The sequence below is a fragment of the Fonsecaea erecta genome, assembly GCF_001651985.1.
Source record: "Fonsecaea erecta strain CBS 125763 chromosome Unknown Scaff4, whole genome shotgun sequence".
In the NCBI taxonomy this organism is placed as follows: domain Eukaryota; kingdom Fungi; phylum Ascomycota; class Eurotiomycetes; order Chaetothyriales; family Herpotrichiellaceae; genus Fonsecaea; species Fonsecaea erecta.
The window spans coordinates 3,542,467-3,561,636 of NW_017387247.1; the positions used below are offsets into that span (position 1 = coordinate 3,542,467).

At 53.3% G+C, this 19,170-nt stretch overlaps 9 protein-coding genes across 9 annotated transcripts; 6 read left to right on the forward strand and 3 right to left on the reverse strand.

Annotated features, from left to right (window-relative positions):
* Positions 1–305: 305 nt before the first annotated feature.
* On the forward strand, positions 306–875 carry AYL99_06048 (hypothetical protein; the record flags this gene model as incomplete). The annotated part of the gene is made up of 1 exon (XM_018837558.1): positions 306–875. The coding sequence occupies one exon, from the start codon at positions 306–308 to the stop codon at positions 873–875; it is 570 nt and encodes a 189-aa protein (XP_018694411.1).
* A 2,731-nt stretch (positions 876–3,606) lies between these two features.
* Positions 3,607–4,281, forward strand: AYL99_06049 (hypothetical protein; the record flags this gene model as incomplete). The annotated part of the gene is made up of 2 exons (XM_018837559.1): positions 3,607–3,700; positions 3,758–4,281. 2 exons carry the CDS (start codon positions 3,607–3,609, stop codon positions 4,279–4,281), a joined length of 618 nt encoding a protein of 205 aa, XP_018694412.1.
* Positions 4,282–6,241: 1,960 nt separating this feature from the next.
* AYL99_06050 (hypothetical protein) lies at positions 6,242–7,151 on the forward strand (the record flags this gene model as incomplete). Its single annotated transcript, XM_018837560.1, has 2 exons — positions 6,242–6,709; positions 6,876–7,151. The coding sequence occupies 2 exons, from the start codon at positions 6,242–6,244 to the stop codon at positions 7,149–7,151; spliced, it is 744 nt and encodes a 247-aa protein (XP_018694413.1).
* A 1,144-nt stretch (positions 7,152–8,295) lies between these two features.
* AYL99_06051 (hypothetical protein) lies at positions 8,296–9,693 on the reverse strand (the record flags this gene model as incomplete). The annotated part of the gene is made up of 1 exon (XM_018837561.1): positions 8,296–9,693. One exon carries the CDS (start codon positions 9,691–9,693, stop codon positions 8,296–8,298), a length of 1,398 nt encoding a protein of 465 aa, XP_018694414.1.
* Positions 9,694–10,909: 1,216 nt separating this feature from the next.
* AYL99_06052 (hypothetical protein) lies at positions 10,910–11,325 on the forward strand (the record flags this gene model as incomplete). The annotated part of the gene is made up of 2 exons (XM_018837562.1): positions 10,910–11,095; positions 11,206–11,325. The coding sequence occupies 2 exons, from the start codon at positions 10,910–10,912 to the stop codon at positions 11,323–11,325; spliced, it is 306 nt and encodes a 101-aa protein (XP_018694415.1).
* A 1,162-nt stretch (positions 11,326–12,487) lies between these two features.
* On the forward strand, positions 12,488–13,195 carry AYL99_06053 (hypothetical protein; the record flags this gene model as incomplete). The annotated part of the gene is made up of 1 exon (XM_018837563.1): positions 12,488–13,195. The coding sequence occupies one exon, from the start codon at positions 12,488–12,490 to the stop codon at positions 13,193–13,195; it is 708 nt and encodes a 235-aa protein (XP_018694416.1).
* A 707-nt stretch (positions 13,196–13,902) lies between these two features.
* AYL99_06054 (hypothetical protein) lies at positions 13,903–14,562 on the reverse strand (the record flags this gene model as incomplete). The annotated part of the gene is made up of 1 exon (XM_018837564.1): positions 13,903–14,562. One exon carries the CDS (start codon positions 14,560–14,562, stop codon positions 13,903–13,905), a length of 660 nt encoding a protein of 219 aa, XP_018694417.1.
* Positions 14,563–16,328: 1,766 nt separating this feature from the next.
* Positions 16,329–17,184, reverse strand: AYL99_06055 (hypothetical protein; the record flags this gene model as incomplete). Its single annotated transcript, XM_018837565.1, has 2 exons — positions 16,329–16,606; positions 16,674–17,184. The coding sequence occupies 2 exons, from the start codon at positions 17,182–17,184 to the stop codon at positions 16,329–16,331; spliced, it is 789 nt and encodes a 262-aa protein (XP_018694418.1).
* A 517-nt stretch (positions 17,185–17,701) lies between these two features.
* Positions 17,702–19,162, forward strand: AYL99_06056 (hypothetical protein; the record flags this gene model as incomplete). Its single annotated transcript, XM_018837566.1, has 1 exon — positions 17,702–19,162. One exon carries the CDS (start codon positions 17,702–17,704, stop codon positions 19,160–19,162), a length of 1,461 nt encoding a protein of 486 aa, XP_018694419.1.
* Between the last annotated feature and the right edge of the window lie 8 nt (positions 19,163–19,170).

A 19,170-nucleotide genomic window follows, 5' to 3' on the forward strand; every position in this document is an offset into this window, starting at 1 on the left:
ACTAGCAACTTCGAGAGTCCAGAAGCGGAATCGACTGAACTCTCTAGAAACCTCACGCCATTTCTGCACACTTCCGTATCCTGGGGTCGTCCAGGTGCGTTCCACCGTCGTAGGTGTCGGCCTGCGGTGCCTCAGGTCTATAAATCAGACCTCACCTCTCTCCCTTCAGACTGTTTCTTTCGCCAGACCAGATCAGATCATCAGAACACTTCATGTCTAATACCCTTCGAAGACTTCCACACCGAGTTACTCCAGCAATCTCGAGCATCTCCAAACCAAAGCGAACAACTCCTCACACCAGAACAATGGCTCTCTTCCCGCGCATCCCATCCTCATTCGGCCCCTACCGCTCTGAGTTGGGCCCCTTCTTCAATCTCTTCAACGACACCTTCTCGGAACTCCAGAAGCTGTCCGACAACGCGTCCCGGACCTTCGCGCCTAAATTTGACGTGAAGGAAGCCAAGGACAGCTACATCCTCGAGGGAGAACTGCCCGGCATCGACCAGAAGGACGTCATCATCGAGTTTGCCGACGAACAGACTCTGACGGTGAAGGGCAGGACCGAGAGCTTCCGCGAGGAGGGCACCAAGCCGGACCAAGCCAAAGCCGTTGAGGGGAAGAAAGACGAAGCCACGACGTCGGGCAGCAAAGAGGTAGCCACCACCGGCTCCAAGGAAGTGTCCAAGGCCGAACCGCAACACACTTACTGGGTGTCGGAGCGCAGCGTCGGTGAGTTCGCCCGCTCGTTCTCCTTCCCCAACCCGGTCGACCACGAGAAAGTCCGAGCCAGCATGAAGAACGGCATCCTGAGCATCGTCGTCCCCAAGCTGCAAAAGGCGAAGACGTCGAAGAGAATCGAAATCAGCCAGGAGTAAAATGGAGCAGCTGTAAATGGGCAGGATTCCACGGAGAGCTAGCGACGAAACGACAACCTCTTAACACAACATCATCCGAGGATACAACACCAGCTACTCACGACGTTTCGACCTCGCAGCACTGTCATGCAGCCAAACCATCTACATACAGTGCATTCAACAATCCCTCCTTGGCTATTTCCACGCTCCTTACCATCTCCAAAACTTCTCTCACCTTACGACGACGAAAGTGACGTTCCTTTCAATTCATAAGCATGCTGAACGGTGTTGGGTGCGAAGTTTCTAGTTCCGGGTCTCAAAAAAACATCACAAAGCGCTGTATTGCATTGGACTGTACAACATACCATCATCATGAGCGGGTTTCTATCATAGTTTCTCAGATAGTCTCCGTGGTCCTGTAATAGCATCATCCAATTTGAAACCATAAAAAAGAAAGTTTCCTTTTTCATATTGCTTTTCCTTGGGTCTTTGTTCTCATGTCCTTGTATTCGAAGTAGCACGGAGAGGAAACAAGTCGGGATGACAATAGAGTCTAACCGTCCACGGTATGATTTAGTTATCCTCTTCCAATGAAAAGGCGAAGACAGGAGGTTAATTCCGGGGATGAATAAATGTTAACCAAAAATGAATATATGCCTCAGTCAATGCCATACGGCTCCTTGTAGGGGCCGAGTCCAGAACACCCATACAAAAAGGCATTGTCAACCTCAAGCTTGAGAATTGCGGTGTTGCGGAAGTCACCACCCTTGATGTTATTGCCTGCAAGTGTCGGATCCCGAAGACGGATGTTCACAAAAGGTTGAAGCTGCACGAGTTCGACGAGAGTGTTTCCATCATCGTGCGCAAGAAGCGTGCTCAGAGAGTTGTATGAGGGTCACCCAAAGCTGAACATCACCCCTGGCATATGCACAACGCTATCACCTCACACCTCTAGCTTCACACTTCTTCAAGTTGCAAGTCGAAGACTCCCTTAACAACGACTCGCGTAATTTCCTCGACCTGTGTGGGTCGCACTGAGGGCGTCACCTGTCCAGATTGCAAGCATGATCGAGGAAAACAAAGAAACGAACGGGAACGGGAAGAGACCGTGAGAGGTTGGTAGAGTCACACCTTTGCCCCCGAATTACGGAGCATCACCATCCGCGCCTCTCGTCACAGTATGTCCTCACTAAACGAGCAACACCTGTTTTTCCGTAAATACCAGATACCACGACCGACCGACATTCCTTCGAACCGTGAGCGTCGCGAAATACACACGTCATGGGGGAAGCTCGTACTGACAAGACAGTGGGCTGTTAAGCAGGCTGTTCGTCTTCCATGCATGTGCCATCTCAGACGCAGATGGGAACGAGGAAAGAAAGAATCTGAGATTAAAGTCTCGTAAGCTCGGATGAGACATCAGGAGACAGCTTCAGGTTCGCTCTAGGGGATGTCCAGAGTTACGAATCCCCCCTTTCTTCCAGTGACACTTACTTACCCCGTGCAACTGGCGTCTCTGATCCCGGCACTCTGGGACGGGGACGAAGCTGCAAACCAAAAGCTGGGCTGCTGCGTGGTTTTGCGGGAAATTGTATCCGGGGTTTCTAAGCATTGTCGGTTGAGAGAGCTTCCCCATGGATTCAATCCCGAATTGAGCAACCCTCGGGCGGCCTTGGAGTGGCTGGATTCAGACCGTCCTGACGCCGGCAGACGCAGAAAGGGCGCAACACCCCTTTCCTGCTTGCTTGCTTGTGCCTCTCCATTGTCAGGAAGCCTATGTAGGGGATATTCTTGCCGTCTTGCCGTCGTCGTGACACGCCGGGTCCAAGACGTCTCGGAAAGGCAAAACAACTCCTGAGGACAGCATCACACGCATGATACCTCGCTACAAGCCTGCATGACATCGTAGATGGACTTTTGCTTGGAAGCATCTTCCCCGGGCCAAGTTTTCGTATCGCATTGAGAAACGCAGACCAGAGCTCAAAACGGTAGTCAACCATCTGCTGAGACGATTTCAAACAATACCGACGTCGAGATCCTATTCTGTCGAACGTGGTCCAGATGCAGCCAGCATACATACCGTCATTTAGATCTTGGAGAGCCAAACGGTTCAATCGACGCTCATCACGACTTGATACCGGCGAAACAAAGATCTGACGCTGGCATGACCACCCCAGAGCCATTTCCAGTGCACAGAAAGTCAAACGTGGCGTGACGGGGTGGATCTTTGGATCGGGCATTCTGGGTGGAGGTCGCGCCGAGAACCACCTAGAGGCCTCGACCACGGCGGCTTCCGGGGGGAGGCACATCCCTTATGGCCACGCCCAGAACCGCTATTCCGGTTAAGGAAGCCCAGATGTCTCACAAAGGGGGGCTGCCATGGCGTTTTGGTGGGTTGATCGATCAGGTGCCCCCACCATTACCCAATCCTCCTGTACCTGTCCGGCCATCACCAGACAGCAGGAAGGGTGCATATCGAGAATCCTCCCGAACCACTCAGCTGGTTGGACGGGAAAACGAGCCCTGAACAGCGGAGCGGAACTTCATTTGCTTTGCCATGCTATGATTATGGAAGTCCATAAAATGACTGCTGTGATCAAGAGGTGTCCGAGTCCCTTTCTGCTTCCATCACTCTACCCAGTCCAAACACAAACGAACAGGCAGAATTTTATTCACAGCCCTCAATCCAGATCATCTCAAGATCTACCCACTTACACACACACACATACCTTGTTAACATCCACTGCCCGACATGGTCCAGTACGATCAATTCAATGGCATGTTTCCTCTCACGTCCCTTCCCTCCCGCGGAAGGACGGACGGTTCTGAGAGCCCTCAATCACCAAGTATGTTCACTGTCAACCCCAAACTTTGGACCATGTTGACTAACGATTCCTTTGCAGGCCAACCAATGCATCCATTACTCAGGAGGCTGTCCTCGGCCAGCAGTACGGGGCCGCACTATTGCGCCCGCTGCCACCTGCGACGTACATCCCAAGAACGTCGGTTTTCTCTCGAGCACGAGTGCTCGTCGAGCGAGGAGGAGTGGGACGGATTCTGTCCCGATATCGCCATGCCCAAAGATCTGACTCCTCCGCCATCACCCCACCACAAGAGACGACATTCGTGTCTGTGCCCGGTCGGTGTCATCGCCCAGGAACATCACAATAGCGGTTCCGTGTCGCCGGTGCAGATGACCGTCAAGGAGGGTGCAGCCCGATGCGCCCATTACGGCCACCATCACAGCAAGTGCAACTGCCAGGCCGTGCTTCCGGTGGAGAACTTGGAAGAACGATACGGCCTCGTTGGCGAGCCCGCCCAGACGCGGCGGAAGCTGAGCCTGGAGAAGGGCGCCGCGACGCAGCTGGCGGAAATCATGCACGCCGAAATGATGTCCGACATGGAGGCACGGAACAGCCGACTCTGATGAGGGAAGCGATCGCGTGTGTGACAGCCACCATATGCCTCCACAGCGGTATATCAGAATGGGGATCACAACTGGTGCAAAAGCTTGTATAGAGTATTTTGTGGGGCAACAGGGCGTTTGGGATATCTGGAACACCAAGGGAACAACAAACATGGGGCACCAGGGGGGAATTTGCGGCTTTACGAAACGAAAGTGTGGGAAAAAGTAATGGCGGCTGGCTTGGGTGAAAGGAGGAAAGGCCGTGCTTTCTCCGCAAATGGATCCTCATTCATACGACTATGATCAATAATAAGGTTGAAACCTATTACTACTCTTCGGTACCTGCAGTGAGTGCCACGTTCATTGGAACTACCGGGGCGGAAATGAGAGCCTCTATCTATGCACAAGTACGCTGTCTTGTATCACCGTGGGCTGTTGCCAGTAACCTCCTCTTCTGTGCCCTTGTCCTGGACATTTCTCATGTCCAAGTCGAGTCAACAAATTCATTCCTCAGCTTGGATTCGGCGGTTCAGACCCTCTAGCTCCTTGAACCATGGATCTCTGCATACCTTGGTGGATGTACCTATATGAACCGCCGCAAGACTATCACCGCAAGGCTCTGCGCTTTCAGGGGGGGCGTGGGAAGCTTGGCACGGGCGGAAACGCCGAAACAACAACCGATCGACGGAGCCTCCCTCAACCGAAAAAGCTAGACAAATAACACACTAGTATGTAATACGCGCATGCGCACTTTAATCAATAATACGACGAATATCACACCACCGCTAGTACCTATCTACTAATGTACGAGGTTCATACAGTACCTGAGTGAGGGACTTTCCGTCTCAGCATTCCCTCTCCCTGCCCTGGCTGGTTCTCCGCCCTGTTCCAGCGTCTTAGTAATGCTGGCTCTAGACTGCACAGGCTCTGTATGGCCCTTCTGTCGTACCGTGTAGTAAGTTATACACAGCAGTACAAGCCACGTACGCCCAATGATTTTCGAAAAGGCCTCACTCCCCATTGCATCTCGTGGGAAGTACCACCCTCACATTCACGGCCATCTCTGCGTCTGGAGCTCTGGCCCTGATACCGGATTATCTCCTTCGAATGGTCGAGACCAATCCTATGTCAGCATGCATGCAGTTCGGGCCAGCTCCAGCGAGATGGCGTACAATCCACTCATGAGACTGGATGAAGGAGTACTCTAGCAACGACATTATGACTTTTCGCTACTGAGCCAATCTTCCCCCGCATTGACCACTTGCTCATCATGAGATTCTGACCTGCATACCTGGTCCCGCCGAGTGCCGCTATAGGCCAAAGCCGTTCTAGTCCCTCAGTGGAACCCGCCCTCGATCGTATGATGGTTGCACAAAGAACGCACATGCGGGCATAGGAACAGGGTACGGCTACACCACGTTCAATGTCATGATCCAGTCATCGTCGCCTCAGCACTGACGGCATCCCCCTTTTGTACATCCCTCACTCCCAAATGGGACGAGCACCCTCCCTCCCTCACGTGTGTCGCCATGGCACGCGTTTTCACATCAGAAGGTGTGCCCGTCGATCAAATCTTGCAGCGACGCAAGGGTAAACACATCACAGCCCAATTGATCCGGGCGGAGGGAACTCGCAATGGCACGCAATGATGCAGAGTTGCAGTGTCCGTCCCCATTGAAACCTTGCTGACCTAGATATCTATATCTATATATATATAAACAGCTGTGGTCGCTCTTCAAGCTATAGACATTGGTCCACAAGAGCATCTCGACACATTCAGATCCCCCCACGTATACATCCATTCATTGGTTTCGAACGGTTTCCTTGATCTGGTTCAAAAAAGGTCCGGACTGTTTTCCACCACTTCTGTGATCTATCTGAAAACAGGGAATTCAATACAAGCCACCACCCACCGACCGAATTCGATTTCTCAAAACAAAAAAAGTTCCTTAGAAAAACAACAAACAACCAAAATCAAACCATGCCTGGCCTTCCGTACTCAGTCCCTTCGAACTACGTGATCCGCCTGGTCGAGACGGACCCGGTGTCCGCCAGCCTCGGCCACCCTGCGCACCCGGTGCAGCCACACCCGTCGCAGCCGTCGCACTTCCAGTTCCCGCGCACGTCGCTGCACCAGGCGACGCTGCAGTCGCACTTCAACGGCCCGCACGCGCCGAGCAGCGTGGCCGCGCCCACGACGGGCACCGCGTTCGCCCCGGCAACCGACATCCGTGAGACCCTGCGCGCCTACCACATCGAGATCGAGACGCCCGGCGTCACCGAGGAGAACAAGACCGACCTGGTCATCACGTGGATGAGCCCGCACACGCTGCTTGTCCAGGGCGTGGCCGGCCGGCCCAAGAACATCGGCTTGCTGGATGGGGAGGAAGGGCAGAGAGTGTGGGAGGGCGAGGGCGACGGATGGGCCACCGAGGCGGGCCACGGCAAGGTACGTTTCTTCTCACCTACGGGTTTTATATGACCATACACTCTTCTTTCCCCGTTCCCAAACCCTCCACACCCCCAAGAAAATCCCATCCCCTGAACCTCATCTCACAATTCCCACCTCTCACTCCCGTCTATCTCTAACAACCATTTTCTGTCTCCCTCCACAGTCCCAAGAAGAGACTGACGACGGCGGCCCGCTGCAGCGCGCGAAATCGCGAGAGACCATGGAAGAGGAGGCGCTGGCGGACTCGACGCCGACCATCCTGCTCTCGGAGCGGCGCGTCGGCGCCTGGCGCCGCACCTTCACCCTGCCCGAGGACGTCGAGATGAAGGAGCTCAAGGCCCGGCTCGACGGCGGCCTGCTGCGCATCGACCTGCCCAAACGCAGTCTGGAGGACATGGCCGCGCTGAAGGGCGCGGGGGTCAGGATTGAGATTGCATGAATTTCATGAGAGAGGGGGAAAAAAAATCCTCCGCGAGACGGAGGCAGCAGTAATGACGGACGGACGGATTGTTTCGGTTTCGAATCGAGTCAAAAAGAAGGTAGGAACGAAAGACGGAAAATGTGTGTGTGTGTGTGTGTATGTATTTGGACAGTACTAATAGATCGAGAAGAAAATAACAAGGCATGTACGAATGAAAAAAAAGTTCCCCATCTTCTGGGGTCTACTCGAACATACATAAAGACAAGCATATGGATAGACCTTCACACATATAGATCACGGCGCGACGCCCCGCTTCGACGAATGATAATAGAGTTATGATCAAGGCAGATTACATGTCCATGTTTCGAACCCGTGTTGCTGGCTGTGTTGGTGCATACATACATGCACTGACACATAACAGATATACGGGTTCGGAGGATGAGACAGTATATATAAAAAGAATCAGTACGTACATACATACGGACATATCTGGGCATAAAACAAACCCTGTAAAACTATAACTAGTTATACATACTGCATAGTTATTTGTAGGTATGCCCGCCCGCTCGTTCGTTCGCCTGCATATACCTGTCTGAATTCGTATGTAGCGTTCGTTGTCAAGGTGAGTTCTCATTTGTTACTTTCTCTTCTCATTTCGTATAATATTTCCATAACCCAAAAATGGGAGTCCAGCCACGTGAAATAAAACAGACAATTTTGCTCAACCCGGCACTTCCTTTCTACAAGCGGGGGAACATACATCATCAGGATACCTTCCTTCATCAGCTAGATAAATTATAACTCAGGCCGCCCGACCCATCCCCGATCTCCTGGCTCTTCTCGAGCCTGGGGTGCCCAGCTCACCAGCCCAGCTGACTCCACGAGCGCCAGAACTCCTAGCACAAGAAATTTGGTAGACCTTGGTTCGCTGTACCTCATACAATGGACAAGAAAAACATTCCAAAATGCGTGCGCAAAACATTCGGCAAACAGGCAGATGGGTTTCATGCATCAGAAGCAGTGCAAAGATGCCCGGCGCCTCACGCTGGGAAGAGACACATCGAGTGTCATATATTGGTAGATGAATTTTTTGATATCTTGACAGGTTGTGGGTTCCTGTTTTTCTTCTTTTTTTTTTGCTTTTCTCGTTGAGTCTGTGGAATCAGACCGCTTGAACTTGTAAATTGACCATCTGCTTGAGCAGACTGCAATCCTCGCAGCGCACCAGCTTCTCCAGCACCCGCACTCTTTCGGTCAGTCTGTGTATTTCATTCTCCATGTGTCGCATTTCAACTTCGGTCTGGTTGACGTAGTTCATCGCCTCGGTCAACACATCGCTCTTGCGCACCTTGGCAGGAGGGAGCCCGTTGGCCGAGTTCGCGGCCTCGAGTTCGCCGTCCTCACCCACTTTGGGCCCGTAATGAGACGCTTGGAGCGTGTTGTGCAGCTGGGAAATTTTCGCGTTGAGATTTTCGCGGTATTTGCGCTCTACGAGCGAGTGGGCTTGTTTCGCCCGCTGTTTGGCGTCGGCTTTGGAAGGAGCCGTGGATTTTGCGGTTGGCTGCTCCTCGTCCTCGTCATCCGAAGCCAGCGATGCTGCGGTGGTCATGGTGGGACTGGTTCGGTTTTGACGGCGGGCTGCGGCGGCAGAAGTTCTTCGGGGAGGTAGAGGAACGGTATCAGGCTGTTCGGTGGTAGCGGTGGTGGAACTTGATGAGCGTCGAGTGGTCGCCGAACGGGAGGTGGCTGTCGTGCTCGTTCTCGCGCTCATGCTGGGCCGTTGATGTAGTTCGACAGACATGCTGTCATTACTAATCATGGTCTCACTGGGCGAGGTCGTCGATCCCGTTATGCAGGGGACAGATGTGCACTCCTCAATAGGCGGCAGGGTGGTGAAGTTCATGCAAGGTGCGTCGGGGCCACAGCGCTGTGGTTGGCAGCTGTCTACTTGGCCGGCAATCAGAGGGCAGAGCTTCTCGGTCGAGTCTGTCTTGGACGCTATCGACGCCGCGATAGGATCCAGGCTGGTGTTGAGAGAGTCAGAAGCTGATAACGTTGTCGTCAGACTGTTGTCGTTGTTGAGCATAGTTGCATCGTCATCAGCGCGTGAGCTGATGAGGCTCGACTGATCCATGGGTGGAAGATTTGCCTCCATGTTGAGAAGCTGAGAGTAGGAATATTGGGTGTTGGAGTACATGTCTCCTGAGGATCTACGAGGTTCAGGAGACTGTTGATGGGCAGAAGAGGTGATCAGGCTACCCGTCGACCCCTGCCGGTGATTGGAAGAGCGAAGATACGCCAGCGGATCCTGATCTCTGTCCATGGCGGTCGAGTATTTTTGGTTGAGGGCTGGATGTGAGTTCAGCGTCCCCCGTGACGGAGTGGTGGTGAGCGGAGCAGTGGTAAAGTCCATCTCATGCCACCCGGTGAAATCGATGGAGTCAGGGTCGACGATGGCAAGTTGGGAATGCGGACTCTGAAATGCATGTTGCCCGTGAAAGTCAGGAGAGCCGTCTTGCTGGTGGTACAGCTGCCGAAAGGGCATCGTGCCCACAGACATGACTCGCCGTATCCCACACTGAAGCACTTGGGGGTTTTTTCCCCTTTCACGCAACAAGACCCTTTGAGGTCCGAAAGATTACCGTCTTGCGATGTCCCAATGAACCCACAAGGCGCTTATCCGGGAGGTTGTCGACCAGTCTCTGTCGGCGCTGCTCACGCTTCTCACGCTTTAGGGCGAGATCGCAACAGTCTTTCAGCACTAACGGTGGACAGGTCGGCGGTCGAGTTGGGGCGGTAGTGTTTGAGGAGAGGAAGATGTCAGGCCACGATGACGGATGTTAAGAGGGAATTTTGGCGGTGGAGTTGGTGCTGTTGAAGAAGGAAGTCGAGTGACGACGTTGGAACTCGGCACAGGAAGTCCGGAGAATTCCTGCAGGAGACATGTTGGGTGCTGCTAGAGGGTGAGTAAGAGGCCCCTCGGTCACACCACGCCCCCCGACCGCCGTATTGCCAAGCTCCTAGCGGTACTGCTCTGGCCACTCAGACTGCTCTGATCTGCGCTGCGCCTCGCTAGCGGTACCAGTGTGACGGCAGAAAAACACGGGCTGAGTCTGGACCCACGCGGAGATTGTTCCAGACTCCCGGGCATGAGACCTGGCCAGGATAGTTGTAATGACAGGAGTGACCGGGCCAAATGGTTCAAAAGAACCTGTATATGACGCGAATAAATCTCCGTGGCCTGACTGTCTTGGTGGGGCGCCGATTGATTCCTTGCCGTGGGATCGACCAATCATCAACGTTTGAGGTCTACGAGTAATACGAGCAGGAGTTCCAACCTGGCATCTCCCGATCCAGGGACATCGTCTCCCATGTGGCTGTTCCTGGGGCGGAGGCCGCCGTCGTCGATCCCTTTTCGTCACCAGAGAACTGCTCTTCTTTGTTTGCGAACTGGTGATACCATCACACAACACCTGCGCTCTTTGAGTTCTGCCATTGCTGACCCTCGATTGCCGTGTGTGCTGATGGTGCAGACACCCAATAGCTGAAGTCGGGCACGTCGATGGTGCCATGGCTATGGGCAAGTAGCATACAACAACAAGTTAAAAACCGTCATGAGCCTGCGCAGTTGAACCCATGGTAGGTCACACCAACAACATCTCAACTCAATCTGCATCTGTGTGCGTGCTTCGTGCAAAACAAAAGCCAGAAAACATCTCCCAGCTCTCACCAAAGTCACCACCACTTCACCTCTCTATCTCGCTACCCCAGCCAAAATGAACGTCGTCCGTCAAATCATCTCTCGCCGCTCCGTCATGGCCATGGGCCCCCGGCTGACCGCCCCGGCTCGATATGCTTCGACGCATACCGCCCACCCCAGCATGTCTCCCAAGGACAGACAGTTTATGCGGGGGGTCTTCACCGTGGCGACTGTTGGCACCGGAGGTGCGGTAGCCTACGGGGTGAGTCTTACTGATCCTGGCTAGCCCTACCTTGACATTGTTACCCTTCCTCTCTCTCCCCCTCTCTCTTTCTCTTTCCACAGGCTGATGAGGCTTCTTCGTCTTCCCAGGCTGCACGATCAGGCGGACGTATGAACAAGCGCTTCCTCAAACGCAACTCGACCCTCGACAGCAACAAATGGTTTGCCGAGAGCTCCGAGTACAGCTCGATGCTGGGCAGGAAGCATTAAGTTACGCTGTGCGGAATAGTACCAGGATACGTTTTAATGTGGCGTTGAGACACCTTTGCAATGGTGCGGGATGATTCGGGCAAAGCGACCGTGGAGTTACAGCGGCAGCTCCGACACAGGTTCCCCACGGGAGTTGGGTTATACCTGAGCTTGAGGCGTTTTAAGATCGAACAAAAGGATTCCTCTGGAGAACAAGCTGGCAAGATAAAATGGCATTGACTGAATGTGTGTGTGTGTGTGTGTCTCGTTAGACTGCCTGACGAGCAGAAGGATCTATTTTGCCTTGTATATAACAATTCAAATCCACCTTTTTGAGGCAGCACGTGGAAAAGGACACCTTCCAAAACCAAAAAGTCCCTTTCGTCCATCCAATACCAGGATATTCAGCAACGAATCTTGACGTCTCCCAACTCCATCTCCGTTTCTAGGCCTGAGCCACTCGCCATTTGACTGAATCAGAGCCGTGGCCTGAATAGCGCGAGCACAACCCTCAATATATGAAGAGGTCCTATGACTTGGCCCCTCGTTTTTACTCTACGGTGTTTCAACATGTTCGGAAGTGCCCTCTTCTTGCCAGCAGACCCCATTGTCCGGCGCTTTTTCCTACAGTAGCGAGGCATCTTTCAATTTCCTTGTCGTGAGCCAGCTATTAAGCCAATCCAACGAAGAGCCATACCCGTTGAACTGGACACTGGCTAAGCGATCCGAGAAGTCCGCACTGATATCCATGTCTTTGATGAGGTTCAGGATTAATCAATCATGCCACCTCTTGCACTCTTGTCGAAGTCGTCACATTTCAGCTTGGCTTGAACCCCGATCAGAATCGCGGCGTCAAAGCCATTTAGCACGCTCGTGGTTAAGACCAAGGCCCCCCAGGAGATTCCACTCAGCAAGTAATAAAATACCGCAGTGGGTGGTGATGGCTACCCTAAGGCAACCTGTTGTGAGAGCGCGAAAACAGGCGCTAGGTGCTATAATGATAGACTCTATGCGCTCGTGGAGGTGAACTCTAGGTACTCTAGTGACGGACTCTAGGCGTGCGTGGAGGTCAACTCTAGGTACTTTACTGATGGACTCCAGGTGACTGTGGTGGTAGACTCTAGGTGGTATATAGGTTAGCCGTTAGTAGGCTAGGCGTGAACATGACTCAGCGAAAAGCCTTATGGCACGGGATGTTACGAAAGAAAACCAATCGGACGCGAATACTCAACAGGATTACCCCGCGGCTCTTTCCATGTCTGATTATGCAGTTTCCACTGCAACAGACAAGATGAAGCATGCGAACAATATAATTCGCCTTAGGAGCGACATCCATACTGTCTTCGATGCTAAGGAGTTTGCTATCGTTCCCATCGGTGGCCGTCTTGTGGCATACTGCCTCAACACACAACCAGGATCGCATGTTGCGCGTCTCTACCACGGCGTCGAGCTTCACCCGCTCGGCAATGCACCCGAACTCCTGTTCGCTCGATTTGCATACACAGTCTTTGAGAATTTACGAGCGTTTCTTGATGGCTGTACAGAAAGAAAACTCTGCATTCGGACTGGAAATACGCGGGCAACAGAGATTTGTGATTCCGAGAAATGTCAGCAGTTCTCGAGAGTGACGGCATCTCAAGGTAAATATCGGAGTGCCAGTCCCGAAGAAATGGAGACCGACGATGTTGACTGGTCAGATGAAGAATTATCACGCGGTCGGAAGAGACGTCAATCCACAGATTCGGATGGGGACTGTAGTTCCTATCTCTCTGAAGACCAATGGGTGGAAACACCTTCACATCCGCGCTATGCGTTTAGACAAAAGACAGAGACAGTGGTCTTACACGCCCAGGGCGATATCTCTAACCCTATTGACCGAAGATGGTCTTGACCATTCCGCAGGATAGTTTTCTAGACAATTCAGCATACGCATGCATTCCCTTTTCTCCTCCATCTCACCTACTATCTAGGATTGTTTTAATTTCCCTTCTTTCATCTTGGTTTCTTCACTCTATCTAATATCATTTCATATCAAATGACATCAGCTCTTACCGGGCTACGCCACCTATGTTCGATTGCCTGACTGGGTGTGTCGTTTCGTTTCATTGAGCTGCAAGTTTCCCCGGAGTGGGACAATGACCAGGGGCAGACAAAGTCCTTGCGATAACGCTGATGAAGGTAAAAGTCTTGTTAACCAAGGGAATCACTGGGTAGAAGAATGGCTCTCTCCAACTAACTTTGTGGCCACTGATCGATCAAATTACATTGTATATTCCGAACCCATGAGGGGTATTGGCTATCGAAATATCTCACGTCTTATCTAGGAGTGCTCTTCGCATTGTTACGAGCTCAACATGTCGGGCGACCAAAAGGAAGATTCCCAAGAAACCGGAGAAAGACAAACCCAAAAGGGGAGAGAGTCGATCGATGTTCCAAAAACTTTCGTGATTGAGAAGTGTGAAGTCACCGCTGAATACATACAAACACCATGTCCCCTTTTTTTCATGCGTCCGCCTGGCTCCAGACTGCCATGAGACGTGCCAAGACAACCAAATACGAGAAGCTGAAAAAGTAGGTTCCCCTCCCCAGATTTCAGCCCTATCCCGAGTCTGCTGGGCGGTTGGTCACAAGGGGTATAAGAGGCCGGATGGCCCAGACATCATCGTCCTCGTCTTCCTGGGCGTACTTGGCGTGCGCCGAGTCGAATGTGGGACTCGAGCACTCGGACCGTTGGCCCTCGCTCTCGTAGTCGGTGCAGCTGTCGTCGCTCTCGGCGGACGTGTCCTCATCATCCGACCAGTCTCCATCACAGCTGTCGTAGTCGCTGTCACCGTCCTCTCCTTCGTCGCTGTCGTACTCCTCGGCGTTGTTGTACTGTATGGCCGCTGCTCTGATTTGTGCGAGAGTTTCCAGTTGGGCTTCGAGGGCGGCTTGAAATTCTTTGAACGAAGGCACTTGGTGTTGGATATAGACGGACAGCTCGTTTGGTTCTGGCCTTGATTCCGCTGACGGCTGTGTAGGTGCTTGTGCTTGTGCAAATATCCGTGTTTGGTCGTAGACCGATATGTGGCCGAGGAGCCTCCGTAATCTGGGCTCCTCGCGGGCTGTTTCTGTGTTGAGTTTCCAGTGTGACTTGAACAGCAGCCTCGCGGCGGATTGAGAGGCCGTCTCTGGCTGAGGCTGAGGCTGAGGCTGAGGCTGAGGTTTAGAGGCAAAGCAACGCGGGCTATGCGAAGACAGAGCACTCGATTGCTCCATGACGTCGTGCACGATCGATGCTGTCTGGGTTACAGGAACAGAGACGAGTTGGTAGGTATTTCAATAGTAACTGTCAGGAGCAAGAGAATGGCAAAAACTCGATACAGGGAAAGATGGGAAAAGCTGGCTTCTTGAACTTCGCATTAGGCTGGGCAAAAGTACACGAACACGATGCATCTAGGCCATGAATCAACATCGGTGTGGTCGAGAGGACCTTGTTGGTACCCATACTAGTCCATTTGAGCCACGTTCCCTGTGGACTTGGGGGGGCCCCACCAAACCATGCCTCAAGAGGGAAGACGAGACAAAGGGGTTTGGCGAAATCATTCGATGGCTCAACTTTTTGAAATGCCATGCGGCTGAAAGAAGATTCCGGGGTGGGAGATAGTCCTCCCAAGAGTCCAACTGCGTAGAAGGTGGAAAACGAGAAGCGAGAGAAGGGTCCATTTGGTGGAGCTGGGCCAGTTCGGCGACCACTCACCAAGCGACACACTCGGTCCAGGTCACGAGCTAGGCGAGAGCCAGTCCCCGCTGGAGGAGCACTATTGACTCTTTGGAAGCAAGGGAGGACTCGGAAAAGGTATGGACTTGGAACCAGAGAGTTTAGGGCGGAGAGATGAGGGCGTGATTGGCGTACCAGACCAGGCGACGGTGGAAAAGCCAAAGGACTAAAAGGCAAAAGGCAAAGGGAAGGACAGAAAGCAACAAAGAGATGATGGGCAGATCCAGGCTCACTAGGCCCCCCGAATGGGGCCACACTGGCACGACTGGAGCGTCTTGGGCGCCTTGGAGGGTAGTGGCTAGGCCAGTTAAAGCCCAAGCTTCGCTTAGAAGAGGTTGATCTGGGACTCGGCGAGCACAGTGGGCACCCGCTGGCACCAGCAAGCACGGCGAGCACGAGATTTGACACATGACTTTCAGCAAGCCACCACCGAACTTCGGGCTCCATGAGACAAACTCAAAAGAGCGTGTCGCAGATTACCGAATCAGCCTTACCTACATGCCTCATGGCTGCTACTGAGCTGCTCGGCGATGCCTAACTGTTGACGCGACTTTGACTCCCCGCCGCGTGCGCCAAAGATCTGATCTATCGAGATTTTGGCAGGCAGAGAGAAGAAAAAAGGGGGGGCTTCCTGAGTGCCGGCCCCGTCGAGCCACTAACGCATTCATGGCTGCATGATGCACAATCTCATGGTGCATGGGTGCCTGAAAAAGCGAGGTTCCTTGCATGTTGGTTATGCCTCATGGTGGTAATAAAGCGCGCCCTCGTTCCCAGCAAAGCTCGCGCAACCCTTATCATGCGGCCGCTACCAGAAAACTGAGATTGGCGTGCAGAGGATACCTTTTCCGAACTAAGGGGGCTTTTCGATGGAATTGAAGTCGATCCCTTCCCGTGTGCAGGACGGATTTGACGAAGGATTGACGTGATGCAGGCGGAAACCTCTTCCATTAGTGGACAGCGTGCCGTCTTCACCTCCATACCCGTACTGATCGCACCAATCCCCGAGTGACCTGAAGCCAGTGAACGTGGGATTGTATTTCCCGTCGGCTTCGGAACGCGAGCCGAACAGAACAGAAAGTACTGAGGACGCACGACAGTGGTACATAGGCCACCACAAACAAAGGCCGCCATGCCATCCGAGCCTTTGTTGTTGCTGCGAGTCCTATTCCCCTGAACACAACTCTTGCAACCACTATGATTCTGAAACGAGTCCCTGCATCTGTTCCGGCCAAGCAGCTTCCAGAGGAGGAGTCCCGAACCGTCCTCAGTCTGCCAACTGACGCCTCCACCTGAGAATGCCCACTCCGACCTTGGGTCCCTCTACACCGCCGATCTTAGCAGGATTGATTGGAACGGCATTCGGTACCACGGTCTCGAAGGAGAATCCACACTTCTCAAACACTCTTCTGCTGGGAAGGTTGTGCTCGAAATATGTCCCGACTATTTGGTGGGCGTTCATGTGTGGGATGATCACTTCAGCCATTAGTTTCCGCAGGGCGGCTGGCATGATCCCGCGACCATGGTATTCGGGGATGAGCCAGACTGGTTGGGGTCAGTACACATGGCTGTGCAGCGACGATATCGACAGAGTGGGAAGCAAGACACTCACATCCGATTTCCCAAGTGATGTTCGGATCACCAGCTTGCAGTTTGTCGTTTTCCTCTTTCCGCCTGTTTCGTTCCTCTTCATCTAGAATATAGAGAAAGCACTCTCTTTCCACCCCAATCTCGCCAATAAACTTTCCATTGGTCCCTGTGTCCGACTCCTCGAAATGTCGAATGGTTGAAGTCCAATGTCGGCCGAGCCACGGTCGCTGCGAACCGTCGGCTGGCGTGGCGATATTCCCAGTGATGCTGGAACTCGATTGCTCATGTTTCCGTATAGCCGCCAGCTCTGACCAATTTTGTTTCCATTCGTTGGAGATCCTGGCATACCACTCTGTCCGATCTTTCTCTGTATACGGATAGGGCGGGCCATTCAGGTTCATGTATACCTTTGGGTGGTTGAGGCCGAGGATCACTGCAGCTCCATCAGACTCTCGAGGCGGAGTGAGTGCCAACCTCAATGTTGGATGAGGCACCGCAACGTTGAAGTCTGAGCTGTTCACGGCCGACTCCATGGTATCGCCCAGCACGCGTCTTTCTGCAACGGGTTCTGAGAGACCTCTTTTGAAACTGCGGTGGCAGATGGTCTTCAACATAAATGATGCAGAGGTGAGTCAAATTGGATGAGCATCTAGTGAGTCACCCCCCCTATCTTGCGCTTTGGCACGTTACATGTGCACTGTCCGGTTTAGTGCTTCCCTGGCACAGGGTGAGTTCTTGGTTCATGATTACATTTGTGGCCAGGAACATGATTGACTCGTCGTACCACAGGTTTGGTGCGAACAAGACCCGCTCAAAGATAGACTCTTGAGAAGGAAAATGCTGAGCACATCTACATACTCGGAGTCGGAGGTTCGGAATCGGAGAATGTGTTGATGCGGGGAAGGTTCTCGGCGCCTCCGGCCAATCATCGCCGACTCGCTGGTGGCAAATGCTTGGGCCTCCAACCTCAACCATCCAGACTCGAACTTCACCTCCCATTCCCTCCTCATCACTGTCGACAAGTGTGCTTCCGCCTGGTGGGTAAACATCATGGCGTCGTCGGGAGGACACCTCTTGGTCTCCAAGGCCATGAGGCTCGTCAAATTCGCCGCCGCGAAGACGGGAAGGTTCATACGTGACAAAGTCCCGCAGGCAACCAAGCCACTCGAGGCAGACGTCCAACCTGCCTACGCCCGCGTCTCTCAACGCCAACAACCCATCAATCGCCTCGCTCAGATCCGTCAAGCCCAAAGCCGCTGGTACAGCACAAACTCGCACGGTCTCAACAACACCAGACACTACTCTTCTCATGCTGCGTCAAATGCCCGTCCCACTCGTGCGTCCTATCCTTCTTCACGCACCGGTGCGGCCGTGGGACGATTGACTGGCCGTGCCCCGTTCGCATCTACCCTTCGACCGAACCTTACCGGGGGTACTTTGTGCCGTCATGCAGGTGGCTATGGACTAGGAGGTGGTCGAGTCGGTGGACCGAGATACTTCTCTCATTCTCCGGCGGCGCAGGCACAGGTGGTCACCAACGTCTCGCAGGCCGTACGAGCCTTTTGGCTCTCGGGTCAAAAAGCCCGGTTCGACGGAGTCAATCCTCGAACAGGCGAGAAGCGGTTCCGAGCTGTTTCTAGCCTTCAAGAAGATGCCAGGCATACCATGGACATGTCTTCGAAGACTGCACCTGGGTCCTTCATTGACTTCAAGGTCTCTCCTACGATCACCGCCATTGGTCCCTTGGCCAGTGTTCCTCGCTCTGCTTCCACCGCATCCTGCGATTACGAGGTCCAAAAAGACACCCTGAACAACACCACGCTCATGTCCAACCTCTCGATCGATTTTGCTCGCGCCCTGAAAGATCTCGCCGCCGTCATGAACGACCTCAAACACTTGGCAACCTTGGGCGACCTCCCCATCTCGTTGTACAATAGCACGACTCTTCGTGTCCGCTTTCCTGGCTGTGACGCAGATACCGTCGAGGCTCTTTGCCGGGAACTCAACATTAAGCGCGGCATGGTCGGCCAAGATGAAGATTTTGACGCGAGGAACGGCACGGAAATGGCCCTCCTGTTTCCCTTTGCGCCCAGCAAGACAGCCAGTGAGGCCGGCTTCATGGACTCCAACTGTGTCTTTGGTGACAGACCGAGCAAGCGCATCAAGAAAGACCGCGTCGAGTGGCAGGAGATGCTCACCCCACCTCAACATCCTTCGGCAGGCTTCTCGCACCTGTCGGCCACGAGCAAGTCGCCCGACGCGTTTGAGATGATCGACGAGGCCATGGGTGAAAACCCGTGGATGTCAAGCCCGTCGGGATATTCGAGTCTCCACGAGAGCGAATTGCTGGAAGCCGAGGAAGACGCCGCCATGTACTTCTTCCAACCACGACACAACACCGCCGGAAGAGAAAGATATCCCGAGCACTGGACCGATGGAAATGGCAACGGATACGAGGGGCTCGAAGGGATCTACAGGTTCATTGAGGAGTGTGATCGGACACGGTCCTGATCGCCGCA